The 14,271-nt window shown below is 42.1% G+C and overlaps 1 protein-coding gene across 11 annotated transcripts in view; it reads right to left on the reverse strand.

Annotated features, from left to right (window-relative positions):
* arhgap23a (Rho GTPase activating protein 23a) overlaps positions 1-14,271 on the reverse strand; it is a 70,473-nt gene that overhangs the window by 24,514 nt on the left and 31,688 nt on the right. For 4 of the 11 annotated variants that reach the window (XM_078269601.1, XM_078269605.1, XM_078269602.1 and 1 more), the window contains exons 1-4: positions 11,872-13,479; positions 4,738-4,941; positions 1,334-1,358; positions 822-914 (exon numbers count right to left, since the gene is read on the reverse strand). In XM_078269601.1, the coding sequence (XP_078125727.1) occupies positions 822-914; positions 1,334-1,358; positions 4,738-4,941; positions 11,872-12,105 (556 nt within the window). In that variant the 5' untranslated portion in view covers positions 12,106-13,479. The other 7 variants (XM_078269614.1, XM_078269604.1, XM_078269612.1 and 4 more) reach the window with 5 other exon arrangements.

The following is a 14,271-nucleotide window of genomic DNA, read 5'->3' on the forward strand; positions in this document are numbered from 1 at the left end:
CACAGGTTATACAGGTCTGTACGTTGACCTCTGTCCTCTCAAGTAGGTGCAGACCTCCTAGCAAGACACTAAGCAGAGACCAAGGCAGCTATCAAAACTCAAAATCTAAGTGTGGAAACCATTAAGCCTATTATATAGTTTGTTTGGCGTTACTTTGCATTAAAACCTTTTCATACTAAGACCGAAACTACTAACGGGTTTGGTCTGAAAAAACCTCAAGCCAATTCAAATAAAATTTTACAGTTTTTATCATTATAATAAAATGCAAGGCTCGTTGTCTTAAAGAAAGCAGCTTTTGGTGATCAAATTCAAATATCTTATATTATAAGTATAAAATGGTTGGCTTACGTTAAATAACTATGTGTTCAAAGTTTGTGTGCATTCATGGCGACTGCGTGCAAGCGCAAATGTGTTTGCATGTGTTCATGCTAATATGTGACTTTCTGGATGTGACAGCTTATGCATGCACACTGGAGTACTTGTTTGGTCTGTCTGAGCTGCTGGGAGTGGACTGCTGTCCTGCTAAAGCAGCAAGACACAACAGGAACACTTCAACAGCTCTGTCACATTCAAACAGACTTAAACATTTGAGTCGTCAAACTGGTATCTGTTTTATATCACACAAAGACGTTTAAAATAACTTGTCTCTAGTCATGGAAAAATACATTCTTTATATAATATAAAATGCTAATAAGAAAAGTTGGCTACCCCACCCCCTCCTTCTCATGTCTGTAGCATCACATTACCGGAGCTCAACCCAAAACATTTCCAATGCAAATCAGAATGTTCACGCTCCTGCACCATATATATGTTCCCTTTACCTGTGCACAAGCCTGCCTGGTGAGCCGGACCTTTTTCTCTCACACTCTTCACAAATATGGTGTCCATCGGCTCCAGTCGACCTTTCTGATACCCTGTATGACAAAAGACAAAGAAGAAGAAAATGCCAAGATCAGAAGACTGTGTCTGCTGAATCGTAAAAATGCTAAATTCATGCAAACTTTTCAGAAATAACGCTTTAGGTTGCTCCTTGTATTTAAAGATGAGCCCTTTTCGTATAACGCTTTTGAGTACTGGTTATGACTTTCCTGGCCTCAGGGAGTATATTACCACTTAACATGTATTAGCTGTTATGGTTCTTATACTAATATCTAAGTGTAGCTGGACTTGACTACTTTATGTGCAGTGCTGCATAGTGTCCTGTAGGGGGTGCAGATAGGCTGCAGAGCAGAGGTGACAGGAGAGAATACAGGAGCTCCCAGTTCATTACATCATCAACATCCCACTGGGCAAGATTTTAATTTGTTGTCTGATGAGAAAGAGAAACACTTACCCTTTCCGTTACCATTCTCCTCATCCTGCAAAGAACAGAAACAGACAGAATTGCTGCTCAAATTCAAGTCAAATGTATTCATAAAGCAAATTGAAAAACAACTGATGTAGATCCAAGTGCTTTACAGAGAAATTTAAAACACAATGAAATCACAAAAAGTAAATAGGTAAATAACTGTAACCTACAAAACTGAAACAATATACATGTTATACTAATGAAGAGTAGGGATAGATGGCGGAGATCTGACAGTAAGGAGTAAACTGTTCCACCCACCCACCCACCCACACACACACCCACACACACACACACACACACACACACACACACACACACACACACAGTTACCGTAATCAAGACGTGAAGTAATGAAAAAATGTAAGACTTTCTCCAGATCTCCAAAAGACAGAAATAGTTGTACTTTTGCTATCAACATAATGTGAAAAAATCTAATGACAGAAGACTCAAAAGACAACCAGAGGCCCCAAAAAATGGGCTATACCACTAGAGAAATATTTTGTGATCGATAACAACAACAACGATATCAATCTGTTTTACTCTCATTTTGCTGGAGAACATTTTGGGCTGTTCAGCATTTGACATTTAGGCAAAAACAAAGTCTATCAAGAATATTAACACATGCTGATTCAAGGTTTACATCTTGTACTGTAGGACACAATTCCTCATACATGGAGCTGTCCTGAGGGCTTTTACTTTAAAACATCGACACAAGCGGAAGTGCTTACGCTCCAGATTTAAACTTTCTTAACAAGAAAAGCAGAGTTTGACCCTAACACGACCGATGCTGAGAAGATTTCCCGTGATCAACCCTTTTCACAAAAATAAAATCACCTGCGTATCTACCAGGTCACAAGTCCAATGTCTAAGGGTGACTAGAGTAGGAAGAACTTGACATCTACACGTCCATAAACATCAGACCAAAGGAGAAGTTATAAGTATCCTTTATGTCATGTTAACCTGCAGTGAGTGTTAACCAGCTTCCTCAAATGCTGGTGACTTTCCTGACATCTCAAGCCAAATCTCTAGAGACAAACCTGTTTGGTTTTATGAGCCTGTAACGTTAGAGTGCAGCTCTGACACAGACACTTTCAGGTTAGACCGTCTGCAGGTGCTTGTGACATCAGGTGTAATAGACTGAAACAAACACACAGAGCTGTCAGCAGTGAGGATGCTGGTTTGTCTGACCACACACACACACACACACACACACACACACACACACACACACACACACACACACACACACTAAGCTGAGTGGACAGTTTGGGGTTAGGGGCATGGTGGGCTGACTGCTGCCTGGCTTTATGCTACGCTGAGTGGGCTCATTCCTGGCTCTGTAGACAATAGTGGGGGGTTTAGAGGCAGAGAAAAGAGAGCTGCCGACCCCAGAATGGAGCTCTGATCTGGGGATACTCAACAACTGAGCAGCCCGAGTCTGAACGCATCCGGGACAGAGGAGACAGTGAGAGGTGGACACAAGACTCTGGGTATGTGTACATAGTGGGTCCACACCTGTACAGTCTGAAGCAGCTGGAAGGGATTATTTACATGTATAAAACTACTCATCCTTACATTTCTACAGCTATCTGACACTGGTAATAAAGATATAGTAATGACTTTTTTTAAACCTAAAATGCCAATTTTGCTCGTTAAAAGACAAAGAAGAATGGAAATAATTATACACATTATATTATATGGGCTTACATCATTAACTTATTAGTTCGCCAGGAAACGGCAACATTTTAAAGTCCTCTGAAAAAACAAATATGGAATATATATGTTAATGTACAAAAGCTTTTCTCTACTCAGAGGTAGAAATTGCACATCTCACAATCATACAAATGTCTTTTTTCTGCAAAAAGTTTATTTTCTTTTTAAAGAAAATTTTTTGGGCTTTCATGGCCTTTGATTGACAGGATAGCTTGAAGACAGGAAAGGGGAAAGAGAGAGGGGATGACATGCAGCAAAGGGCCGTGGGTTGGATTTGAACTAGCCTACATGGGGCCAGTCCAGTAGACAAGGGAAGTTGTAAACACATGCTGTATCTTTTTCTCCTCTCCACTATCTTTCTATATACATTCACATTTATTCATTCGGTAGAAGTTTTTGTCCAAATCGATGTATAAATGAGGAAGAATCAAAACCACAGCAGATTAAGCAGAAGCCATTGAGAATAACAATGCTAAATTCATGCAGCAAAGCAAAGGTGTATAGAATATAAGATTTATTTTTAATTATTAGAGCATTGTTAGATAGGTAGATTATGTTGGAAGAAGAAGGTCTTCTAGCTATTTTCAAACACAGAGAGGAGTTCTGCTGGGACCACACAGGAGAAGTGTCTTTTTTTAAGATAATATAATTCAAGACTCTTAAAGACATTCAGGACCTGCAGACACCATGTAATGAGTTCCCAATTGGGTCACGCACCAGGTAGGCCTCTGATAATTGGACACTATGAGGGTAATTTGGGAGACTTCCACAACGGCTCTTCAGATAAGAATGGGCGACTCTATGGGTCTGATTGTCCCAAAACACCATGTGACCCTCGAGGCAGAGGAGACGAGGACAGAACCGGGGCCAAAGGCCAGCAGGGGGTCTATTGTCTGGGGCCGGCCTGGTACGGCCTGACTGCCAGAGAGTGGTACCAGCCTAAGACAACAGATCTCATTCAATCTGTGTTTCTATCTGCAGCTGCTGGATGGTGGGGTGGTAGAATAATAATAGAGGCTTTGTTTCAGCTGGCTCACCCCACCCCAGCATCCATTTCCCTCAGTTCACATCTGGAGCCGTTTGCCCCCACACCTCAAAGAGCTAAATAACCACTCATTCCAAAACACCAGAATAATCCTGAATTCACCAAAGACTAAAAACAAAGCCTTGGAAGTGACACTAAAAAACAATTAGGCGTTTTCAGTCTGTCTGGCAGGGTACGGAGGTGCTCTTTATATCCTTCAAAATGTGAAATGTTGTTGTTCTCACCAATAAAGATCCCATGTCTGACTTTACTCAGTCTCCAAATCTTGTAGCTCCCTCCTTTAAACAGACTTGTTTTTATGTGTTGTTGTTTCCAATCAACTTGTCTCCCTTTGTCAGGGAGTTCATTTTGCACAGCTCAACTCACTGACCCTCAACTCCAATATGATTGGCTTTATCTCAGAGCACAAATTGCCTATATCCTGGGTTCAGCATGTTAAGCAAGTGTAAGGCTTTTGAAAACCCTTTTAAATGCCAACTAGGAAGAAATGGAGACCATGTGTGCTGTAAAAACAAACATGGAAGTTGAAAAACGAACTTCATGGCACTAAATTAAAAGAAAGAAAAACACTAGAATTCAACACCTTTCAACATCTTGATACTCAAATCTTTCAAGGACCTGTAGGTCTCACCTTGAGGTTGGTGTGCAGGGCGGACTCTGGAGGGTAAACAATGAAATGGCGTAGCGTGAAACCGAAACCCTGGGAGTTCTTATGGAGGACCAGCGTCCGGGGACCCTTCCAGCACACGCCGCCACCCTCCCTTCCCGGCCGGGTCGCCATCGGCGGCCGAGGGTTGTCACCGGTTGAGGGGAGACCATCCCTGCGCCCCTTACCCTGTGGAAACAGACAGAGAGAGACTCAGTGAGATTCAGGACGCCTTTTTATCATTTCTTTAAATAGATGTAAAATGGGTTCTTCAAACAGCAAGGAAAATATGCTGTTATAAAGTGAGGTAAATAAAAGTATTAAACACATCCAGAAAATATGGATAATAAATATATACATATACAGAATTGTCATTTACAGTTATTTCACATAGGAGTGTGTGATTCAAATAACATTTATGGGACACCAAATCTGAGATCGTCACATTTATAGATCCAGAAAATGTAGAAAAGTCCAGAGTTTGCATATGTGTGTTTTTAGCTATAAACTTTGCAGAAGAAGTTGAGAATCTAAAGTATTTTCCGTAATTAGCACCAAACACTGTAGAAATATTGCAGTTTTCCAGATGCAACACACTTTATGATTGACTCCAGGTGGAGAGACCGCTGACATCAACCCCTGACTGCTGGGCATTACATTATGGAGTCCTGAATGTAGCTCAGAGTCAAGTCAGCCTCAGAACAACAGTCCATAAAACCTGGGGGTTCACTCTCAAGGAAGGGCCACGTCTAGACTGGTCCCAGTTCCGACTTTGGTCCTATCACAGGGAGAGAAGGTCCAGGGGGAATCTGAACTCCGAGTGAAGAATAAAGGCAGATTTCCAACCGCTCTCTAAATATCTCATTCCTGAGGCTGAGTAAATAAGCCCAGCTCGCTCAGCTGACAGACACACGTGAGAACTATCACCCTCATGCTGCCCCAACGACCCACAACTGTCAGTCAAACACAATTACCTGACCAAACAGGAGGAGGAGGAGGTCAAGCCTTCTGTGGTTTACTTACCTTGAGCATCTTGCATGTTCACTATCAAACTTTTTCTGACTTTAAGGAGCAAATTTGGAAGACGGCTCAACACTATGATCATCCATGTCGTCCCAAGCCATCAAGCAATCAATCACTGCACCCTGCTAACGCTTCAGCATACACTATATGTTGAAGCTTAGTTTTGTGATGGCATTTTGTAAAGCTGTGACTAAATTCTATAGACATCACTAATTATTGCAACTGGGTGTGACATTTTTTTTTTTTTATGCATCAACACTGAAATTGTGACAAAATTAAAAAATTTACTTGTAGCTATCAGGATGCACATTAAAATCACTTAATCTTTAAATGTGCTAATGATGGACACTATTGTCCCACAATGCAATGCACAACAGAAATGGAGCATAAATAGGTAACTGGAGCATTTCAAACAAAAACTGAGAAAGCTCCAGTGTTAAAACTTAGGAAAAACATTTAGCCTTTTCTTATGTACGTATATTAACTTCAGTATAACTTTATAGTATGTTTATAATGGGATTTGTACAGTTTAAGATGCTTCAAAGGTAAGTGGCTTTAGTTGATTTTCATTAATCATCCAATTGTTAAACTTTCAATATTGTAAGTTTAGGGTTTACACAGAACATTCTACAAACAAACCAATAGCTGCACTCATCTCCTACACAGTGCCTTCTGTTTTGGTTTACTTCACCAACAGCCCATGAGGAATGGGTTTAACATGAGTCATACTGAATTTCACCCATCCTTGAAATATTATGATGATAACGAATATGACAATGGTGGAAAAGGTTGCCATGATCAAATGATAAATCTGACTACATCCAAGCTACAAAAAAAGCCCCTTAGTTCATGAGGACATAGTTTGGAGTGCATGTCTTTCTTGCCAGAACGCTCCAAGGTTACAATTAAACGAAGCAAATTAGGTGCCCAAGATAGATGTGAACATACCCTTAATAGTCTGGCTAATTCATGCCTTTACTAAAAATCTACTAATTTACTATCATTTAATAGGTCAGCGGAAAAAACGACTAAACTTTTATGTATTTCTTTAAATTCTTCAAGTGTGAGAATGTGTGTTTGTATGTTCTAATGTTAGTGGGCCAGAGGTGAACATGTCTAGACTACAAGCAGCAAACCCTGCAACCCCCCGAAAAAAAAATGTGCAAACCACGTTTCACTTCCTGCCCCCCCCCAACACACTAAAACACACACTGATATATAACAAACACAGACACACAAACTTGACCTGACAGGCCTGTAATGCGGCCACACAACAACAGGAAGTGGCAGGCTGGGAGGCAGGAAGTGTGGTAGCGTTGTGGGGCGGGATAACCAGATGCTCCTATAAATAAAACCGCACAGAGCAGAGATCTCGGACTCTCCATCATGGAGGCACTTCCACTCGTTCGCTCCTCTTTATCCTTCCTTCCATGTTCCTCCACTCACCTCTCCTCCCTTCCACCTCTTCTTCCTCTCTCACCACATGCTTTTGTGTGATGGAAATCCGGCTGCGCTGACTTTTACCGCACATTTTCTTCCTCCTCTACTTTAAACGCTCCATCCAAGGAAAAAATACATTTGGACATTTTTTCTTCTTTCTGAAATGTGTTTTGAGTTTGCAGATACACATTGGAGAAAACTTGTTCCACATAAACAAATACACTATTCTCCAAAGCCTATTCTGAAATATATATGAATTGTACATTTAGCAGATTGTGATACATAAATCTTTGTGACACTCAAAGCCTGATCTTTAGTCTTGCAGTCTAAAAACGTAAAATAACCCCTGTTATTTTCTGAAAGAGGCGAACACTGACACCTATTATGCAGCACAAATACAGTAAGTGCATGTTGAAGAAGTATTTGGGGTATCAAATAAAAATAATAAAGAACAAGAAAAGGCAAAGAGTAAAAAGAAGAGGAAATGAAAGAGCAAGAGGGTTAAAAGGAGGAAGAGACAGAGTGAATTCCTCAGAGGGAGCGGTTTGGCTTGGGCAAGTTGAAGCACACACTGTAACTGGCAGAGGAGGGGAGGGAGCTGAGAGAGAGTGAATGAGAGAAGGATCAGGAGGACGAAAAGGAGGAGTATCGGGCCCCGACCAGGGACAGGCTCCAGCACGCCGGTTTCGACCGCATGGCCCCTCCCTGCGCTGGGAATACCAAACCCTGTGATTACCCAAAACACACAGGGTCTGACTGGGTCTCTGAGCCAGCACTGATTCCCACTGCTCTGTATTGGATGGATGTCCCTGGTCGGCCATTCCGACGACAGCCCACCGTTTTCCCCTGAAGTCAGAAAAAAATACTCTCTCCAACACCTTGAAACGACCAGTTTGTCTTCTACCAGTTTCACCCAAAAGCAAAGAAATGTTGCATATGTGCTGACATGCTCTGGCCTCGTCAATTTTAACCAACAAGGCACTTGGAAAAGAATGCCTGTGGTTTATAAGTCTAAACTTGACTTCCTATTCAGGCTTATGGCACAGAAAAGGGAAACCTTGCTCTTGTTATGCCGAGAAAATAAGACATTTGGTATTTTCTTCTCTCCTACTGGGATTTTATCCTTTTAGCACTCTTTTTGCCTGACAAGTTCTCGCCTCTTGAAGCAAATTACAATAACAAAATAAACTCTAAATGCTCTTCAGATAATACAGAGCCTTGAGGGATCCCATTACCACCTGAATGATGTAATTAAAACACCCAGAAAAAAAGCCGCCCGGAGAAACAATTGCTTTTGAATATACAGAGCAGCTTGTAATGCCACACATGCTTTGTGTGTTTAGTGGGTAAATTGGTACACACACACACACACACACACACACACACACACACACACACACGCACACACATAGTCAAGCTCTTCCCTGTGAATATTCCCCATCCTGATTTCAATTAGAGAGCATATCATTACGATGCAAGACAAAATGTGGTGAGCAGAGGATGTCCTGCTGACAACACTTCTGTTTTGTTAGAAATAAAAAATCTTCCACCCTGTGGAAACAGACAGAGAGAGACTCAGTGAGACCATCTCGCGCCAGAATTTAGAGTTAAGTCAGCTTTGTTAAAATATAAAAAATGTAAAAAGATAAATAAATAAATAAAAAACATTGTCAGTGATAATCTTTCATAAAATCCCGTAAAAATAGATTTTCTGTTTGTAAGAGGCTTTTCTTGGACATGGTGATATTGTCATGGTGCAGTCATAATCGCCAGCAACAGCGTATGTGTTGGTTAGCACACATCTCTCACTCCTCTCCTCAATGCATCCAGAGGTAAAGCACTAAGCAGGAATGCAGCGGCCGCCACGGAGCCGGGCTCCTGCTAAAACCCCAGCGAGGCAGAACAATAATGCTCTTTTAAACAGCTGAGAGCTGCAACCTGTTTGAAAAGTGGAGCTTTACGGACGTTACAAATGCTGACGAGCCTTTAATCCCGACAGCCGTAGCTGTCTGCACCCACAGGCCCCTGAGCCGGGCTGCCAAGAGGCAACAGGAGAGAGGGACGGTGATAATTCCTGAACTCACCGGCCACACAGAGGGCGCGCTGCACCACCTCTGCAGGTCTAAATGCATCCTATGTCCTGTCCTTGTTACATAACAAGATGTTTTATGAGCCATGCATGTGAGGCTGTGTGTGTGTGTGTGTGTGTGTGTGTGTTTGTGTGTGTGTGTGTGTGTGTGTGTGTGAGCACGTACCTCCGTGTCAATATGAATTCAGTATGTCTAATCAAAAACCAGTTCAACTTCATTGTCTTTTCGACTAGGCCAACAGGTGATGATGCAATGTCAGTTATACAGGGTTTTCTACTTAGACAGAAAAACATATTGTAGGCTACTTTTCTTTTGTCAAACTGACACCTGCTTCACTTTGAAATATTTTATATATGTGGTGGTTGTTTCAGCTACTCAGATATAAATCCTGGAGGAGCTGCAGTTTCAGAATAACTTTTACAGGATGACTTGGTAGCTTGGTGGGCAGAGGCACGTGGCATGTAGTTAGTGTGTGACGTGGGTTTATAGTCTGAGACTTTTCAACCTTCCTGCTTCTACTGTCTGAAAGAGGTGAAAGTGCCACAAATGTTTATTAAATGATGATTTACACGCAATTAACAATATAAAACTTTTGATTCTACACGTATCAAGAAATATCAAGTTTGTGGCATAATAAAGAGAGAAAACTGGCCTGACACTGGTCTTATGTTTGCCTTTTTGTCTTTTCTTTTTTAACATTTTTGTAACCTTATTGACAAGTTCAGTTTTTGGCATCTGAGGATCCTCTTTCGGGCAGGTTCTCTTATGCAAATTTGACGTGAAGATGGATTTTAATCATATTTACACGCTGAGGGTATTTTTCTGGTTGAGAGGGCTGCTAATGCACCACTGGGGAAAAAAACAACTGCTTATGGTACAGAGATGGAAGCCGATCCTGTGATTACCATGGAAATCTTAACAAAATCTCAAACTCATGATCTGAAGTAGCGATAAAGAAACTGCATGATAAAAAGCTGTGTCTCTCTCATCTCTCTCTTTCTGTAACAAACACTTATCTCCTCAAACAAAACGGTGTACCGTATTGTTTGTCCCAGCTGTGTCCGTACAGCCTCTCCTCCCCCAACACTCACATTCCTGATTGTGGCATTTCTTAACTGTGTCAACGAGTCATCGGGGGAGGGAAGTTTGGTAACAATCATGAAAAAAGGGCTAAAAAAAAGAAGAGGTGGTAATATTCCACTTAAATGCCCACACTAAAATGAGATCACGTCGGGAAGTGATGCCCTGAATTCTGAGGGCATTATCGGGGGGTGGGGACGCACAATCGCACAGCTACCGCAACACCTCGCTAAAAGTGGCACTTAGCAGCCCCCTTCATCTGTCTCGAGCCACTAATTAGAAACCCCTCCAAGGAAGGAAAGGGTCAATATGCCACACGAACAGAATTACAAAGACGAAAACACATGTCAGCTGTGGCAAAATAAAAAACAAGTGGCGCAGAGAAATATAGATCGTTATTTAGAGGAGGCAAAATCAACCTCAGGTTCATTGTGTCCATATATGCATGGCTGAGTTTAACCATCTTTTTAGGGCATCAATGCATAATATAGGTAATTATAAATGTGAGCTACATAAGGAAATAGTGTTTAGAGATATAAAATGATGAATAATTTAATGGAAGAAATGTCACATAAACTCACTCCCGACTAATAAACGAGCCCGTAGATAAGTAACAGCTGATGGAAATGTTTAAAGCAACAGTGAGTACATAAAGTAATAATCTAACTGTGCATTTTAATCCATCAACACAAAGCGTTGCCACGTCGTTTCCAGGGAAGTGAGCGCCAAGCAGAAACTGCCTGAAGGCAACACAACTGTCTGTTAAGAGACACTGAAAGGTTAAAGAACCTGTCAACAGCTGAGTGTTTAACTTGGGACTTCAAACAATGGGTACAGTTACACGGATACTTTACTGACAACATCCCACACAGCGGTTTCTGCAGCATTTTGCTGATAACACTGTGTGTAATCTTATTTCTGGAGAACCACAGAAATCACCGCGGGCAGCAAAAAATACATTTGCATCATCGTCTTAGTATGTAAAACACAGGAGGAGCTGCTAACATGGTCTTCTCATTTATGATGATTAGATGATGAATTGATTAGTTGCTTGACTTGACAGAAAGTTAATCAGCAACAATTTTCAATCAAACGATCGTTTGATTGTTTTAACTAGAAGTATCCAAGATACTTGTAGGTACCAGCTTCGCCAATATGGGAATGTGCAGCTTTTATCTATCTTATATTGAATGAAACCCTTTTACCATGATTTTAACTAGGAAAATTAAAAATAATTAAAGACAACACCTAGGGTCCTTATTTTCTAAAATGTCAAAGGCTGAACAATGAATCAATTAATAATCAATAATAATAATAATAATGAAAAATAACCAATCATTACCTACTTTAACAAGGCATATTCACTATCCTCCAACTAAATTAAAACATTTCACTTAGAATCAATTAACTGCAGCAAAAGACGGATGCTTTAAATCAGTGACTCCAAGTCCGGCCACTAGAGGAGGACGGGGTGACCTCTCCTTACCCTGGGCTGGTGAGTGCTCTGGCTGTGCCTAATGGGCATGGCAGGCGGCGGCACTGAACCTGTGGCACTGCGGAGCACTGCCAGCCAGATGCAGCGAGGTTCAGGGGAGCTGCAGTCCACCCCCACCGGGTTCTGGAAGCTCCAGTCAGAGCTGGCCGGAGCAGGGCACGGGAGCATAGCAGCGGGCATCAGGGCGTGGAGTTTTCTCAGATCCGCATCCCTTACCGCCCACATGGGCTGCTCACACACTCTTTGCAAGCTTGTGGACAATGTCCAGAGGCAGAAATACAGAAGATACAACCGAGCAAAAGAGTGGTTTTAGTGATGCTTGCAAATCCTCCTCTGGGATCCTCCAGTCAATCAAGAGTCAGAACTTCCCGTCTCCTGGCTCCAATCCATCGCTGTCACTGCCGAGCTTCCAGAAAGTTTTAATCCCACAAGTTCCACATCACAGCCTCCTGACCGCCGGGAAACGACTCTCCAAGACTCTCACACACATTCTAACACTCTCAGAGGGGTTGAGTCCAGGGAGAGCAGAAGGCAGGCTCCGGGGCAGCAGATGGAGGAGTGTGTGTGGCTCAGGGATCAGAGGTAGGTCTGGTTTCACTATAGACACACACAGAACAACTGACAGCGTCCCTCCCGTTGGTGTCCGGTGATGTTCTGCATACAAAGCCACTCTGTCCACCCCCAAAACACGCACTGCTGTCCCAGAGGGCTGGATCCTTGGTCTCTCCTCCCTCCCACTGCCCTCTCTCTCTTTCGCTCCTCTTTCTTTCCCTCTTTTTCTCTAGTGCCAAACAAATCTCTTCATCTAACTGTAATCTCTACCCCAAACTATCTTTATCTAAGCGAGCATCAGCTACAGTATTTCATCGCTCACTCTGTCCCACCTTTTCTGTTTTGCTTACTCTTTCTTCCTTGTTTTTGTCACTCAATCTGTACCTAAGCATACACTCTTTCCCTCCACATGAACCGGTCTGACAGTCATCAGCAAACAAACAACTGTAATGTACAGTAAACTGGAACTGTGCAGTTTAATCCAAGTAAACAAGACATCACTGAGGCCAGACGTTAGAGGCGAAGGTGGCTCTAGATAGAGATATCTCCTGACTAAATCCACTGTAGATCTTTGCAGAGGAAGCCTGGCAGCCACACGTGTACTGCGTATGTGTGAGCGACACAAACACAAGTGACAAAGCTGCGATCCCGGCGCTATACTCCACAAAAGCCGGTCCTGCCTCCGTTGCCTCCCCTCACAACAAAAAAAAAAAAAAACAGAGAGAAAAGGAGGCCAATTCCCAGCACAAAGAGAAAAGAAAACATTTGCCTTGCTGCTGTGTTCACTATTTCACTCCCTTTCTTTTTTTGCTTAAGAGGGGAAAATATAGAGGAGGGAAGATAATAATGAGAGGAGAACATGGAAAAAAGCTGAAGAGGCGAGCAAGGAGCGTACTCAAAGTAAAACGGCTGCTACTGGATGTCAACATGACCTGTTTATCAAACTCCCTCACACACACTCGCAGGGTCCACCAATGCAGCACAGTGACACCTAAACACCACACCACTAAATCAGTCAGAAAGGTGACCTCGCCCACGCAGCAGAGTTCTCACCAAACAGCCAGGCGTCCAGGATCCGCGCAAGAGCGGCAGACAGGTGACCATGTTGTTGCAGACGACTGACTTTCCCCTCCAGCGCTCATCGCTGTAAACTCGCATTTACCAGTAGGCAGTAACACATCCGTTACCAGTGAGGAAAGACAGGTTTCACCTGCCGCACGGCGGGGCAAGTATCAACTCGACTGGAGAGGGCCGTCATCAGCGCAGAGACTGTACCCTCTGGGTATGCTGTGCTTCGCCTACAACAACACACACTGCAGGCTTGAATAGTTTGTAAAGATTGATAATGTGATAAATCAAAAGACATGTAATCTGAAGGCTCACATCAGGCATCACAATGCAAAATATCCATTATTATATAACGAGTGATCAATTATCTTATGAGTTGCATTGTTTTGATCAATTTTTCTAGCTTTATTTCTTGCTGTTTTTATATAACCATAATGGAACAATGAAGAGTCTAATCTGCAACACTTCTTTGTAGATGAGCTTCTGTAGAAAGTGTTCTTTGCTCTGCCAATAATACAACCAATATGCACTTATAGGAAACAAAAACAATACATTAATGATCTATATCACAATGTAAATACTAAAGATAAAAGTAGTTTATCCTAATGTCTTGTTAGTTACTCTAAAGGGCTACTCCAGCACTGTAGTATTGCTTTTTTTTAATATATGGCAGACTCACAAGAGACAGATAAATAATAGATAAAGATATCCCCACTTTAAGGGCCAGTTTATGCTAGAAAAGGACTAGTTCTTACAACCTGTTGGCCAACT

The sequence above is a fragment of the Sander vitreus genome, chromosome 15 (genome assembly GCF_031162955.1).
Source record: "Sander vitreus isolate 19-12246 chromosome 15, sanVit1, whole genome shotgun sequence".
NCBI classification, from domain to species: Eukaryota; Metazoa; Chordata; class Actinopteri; order Perciformes; family Percidae; genus Sander; species Sander vitreus.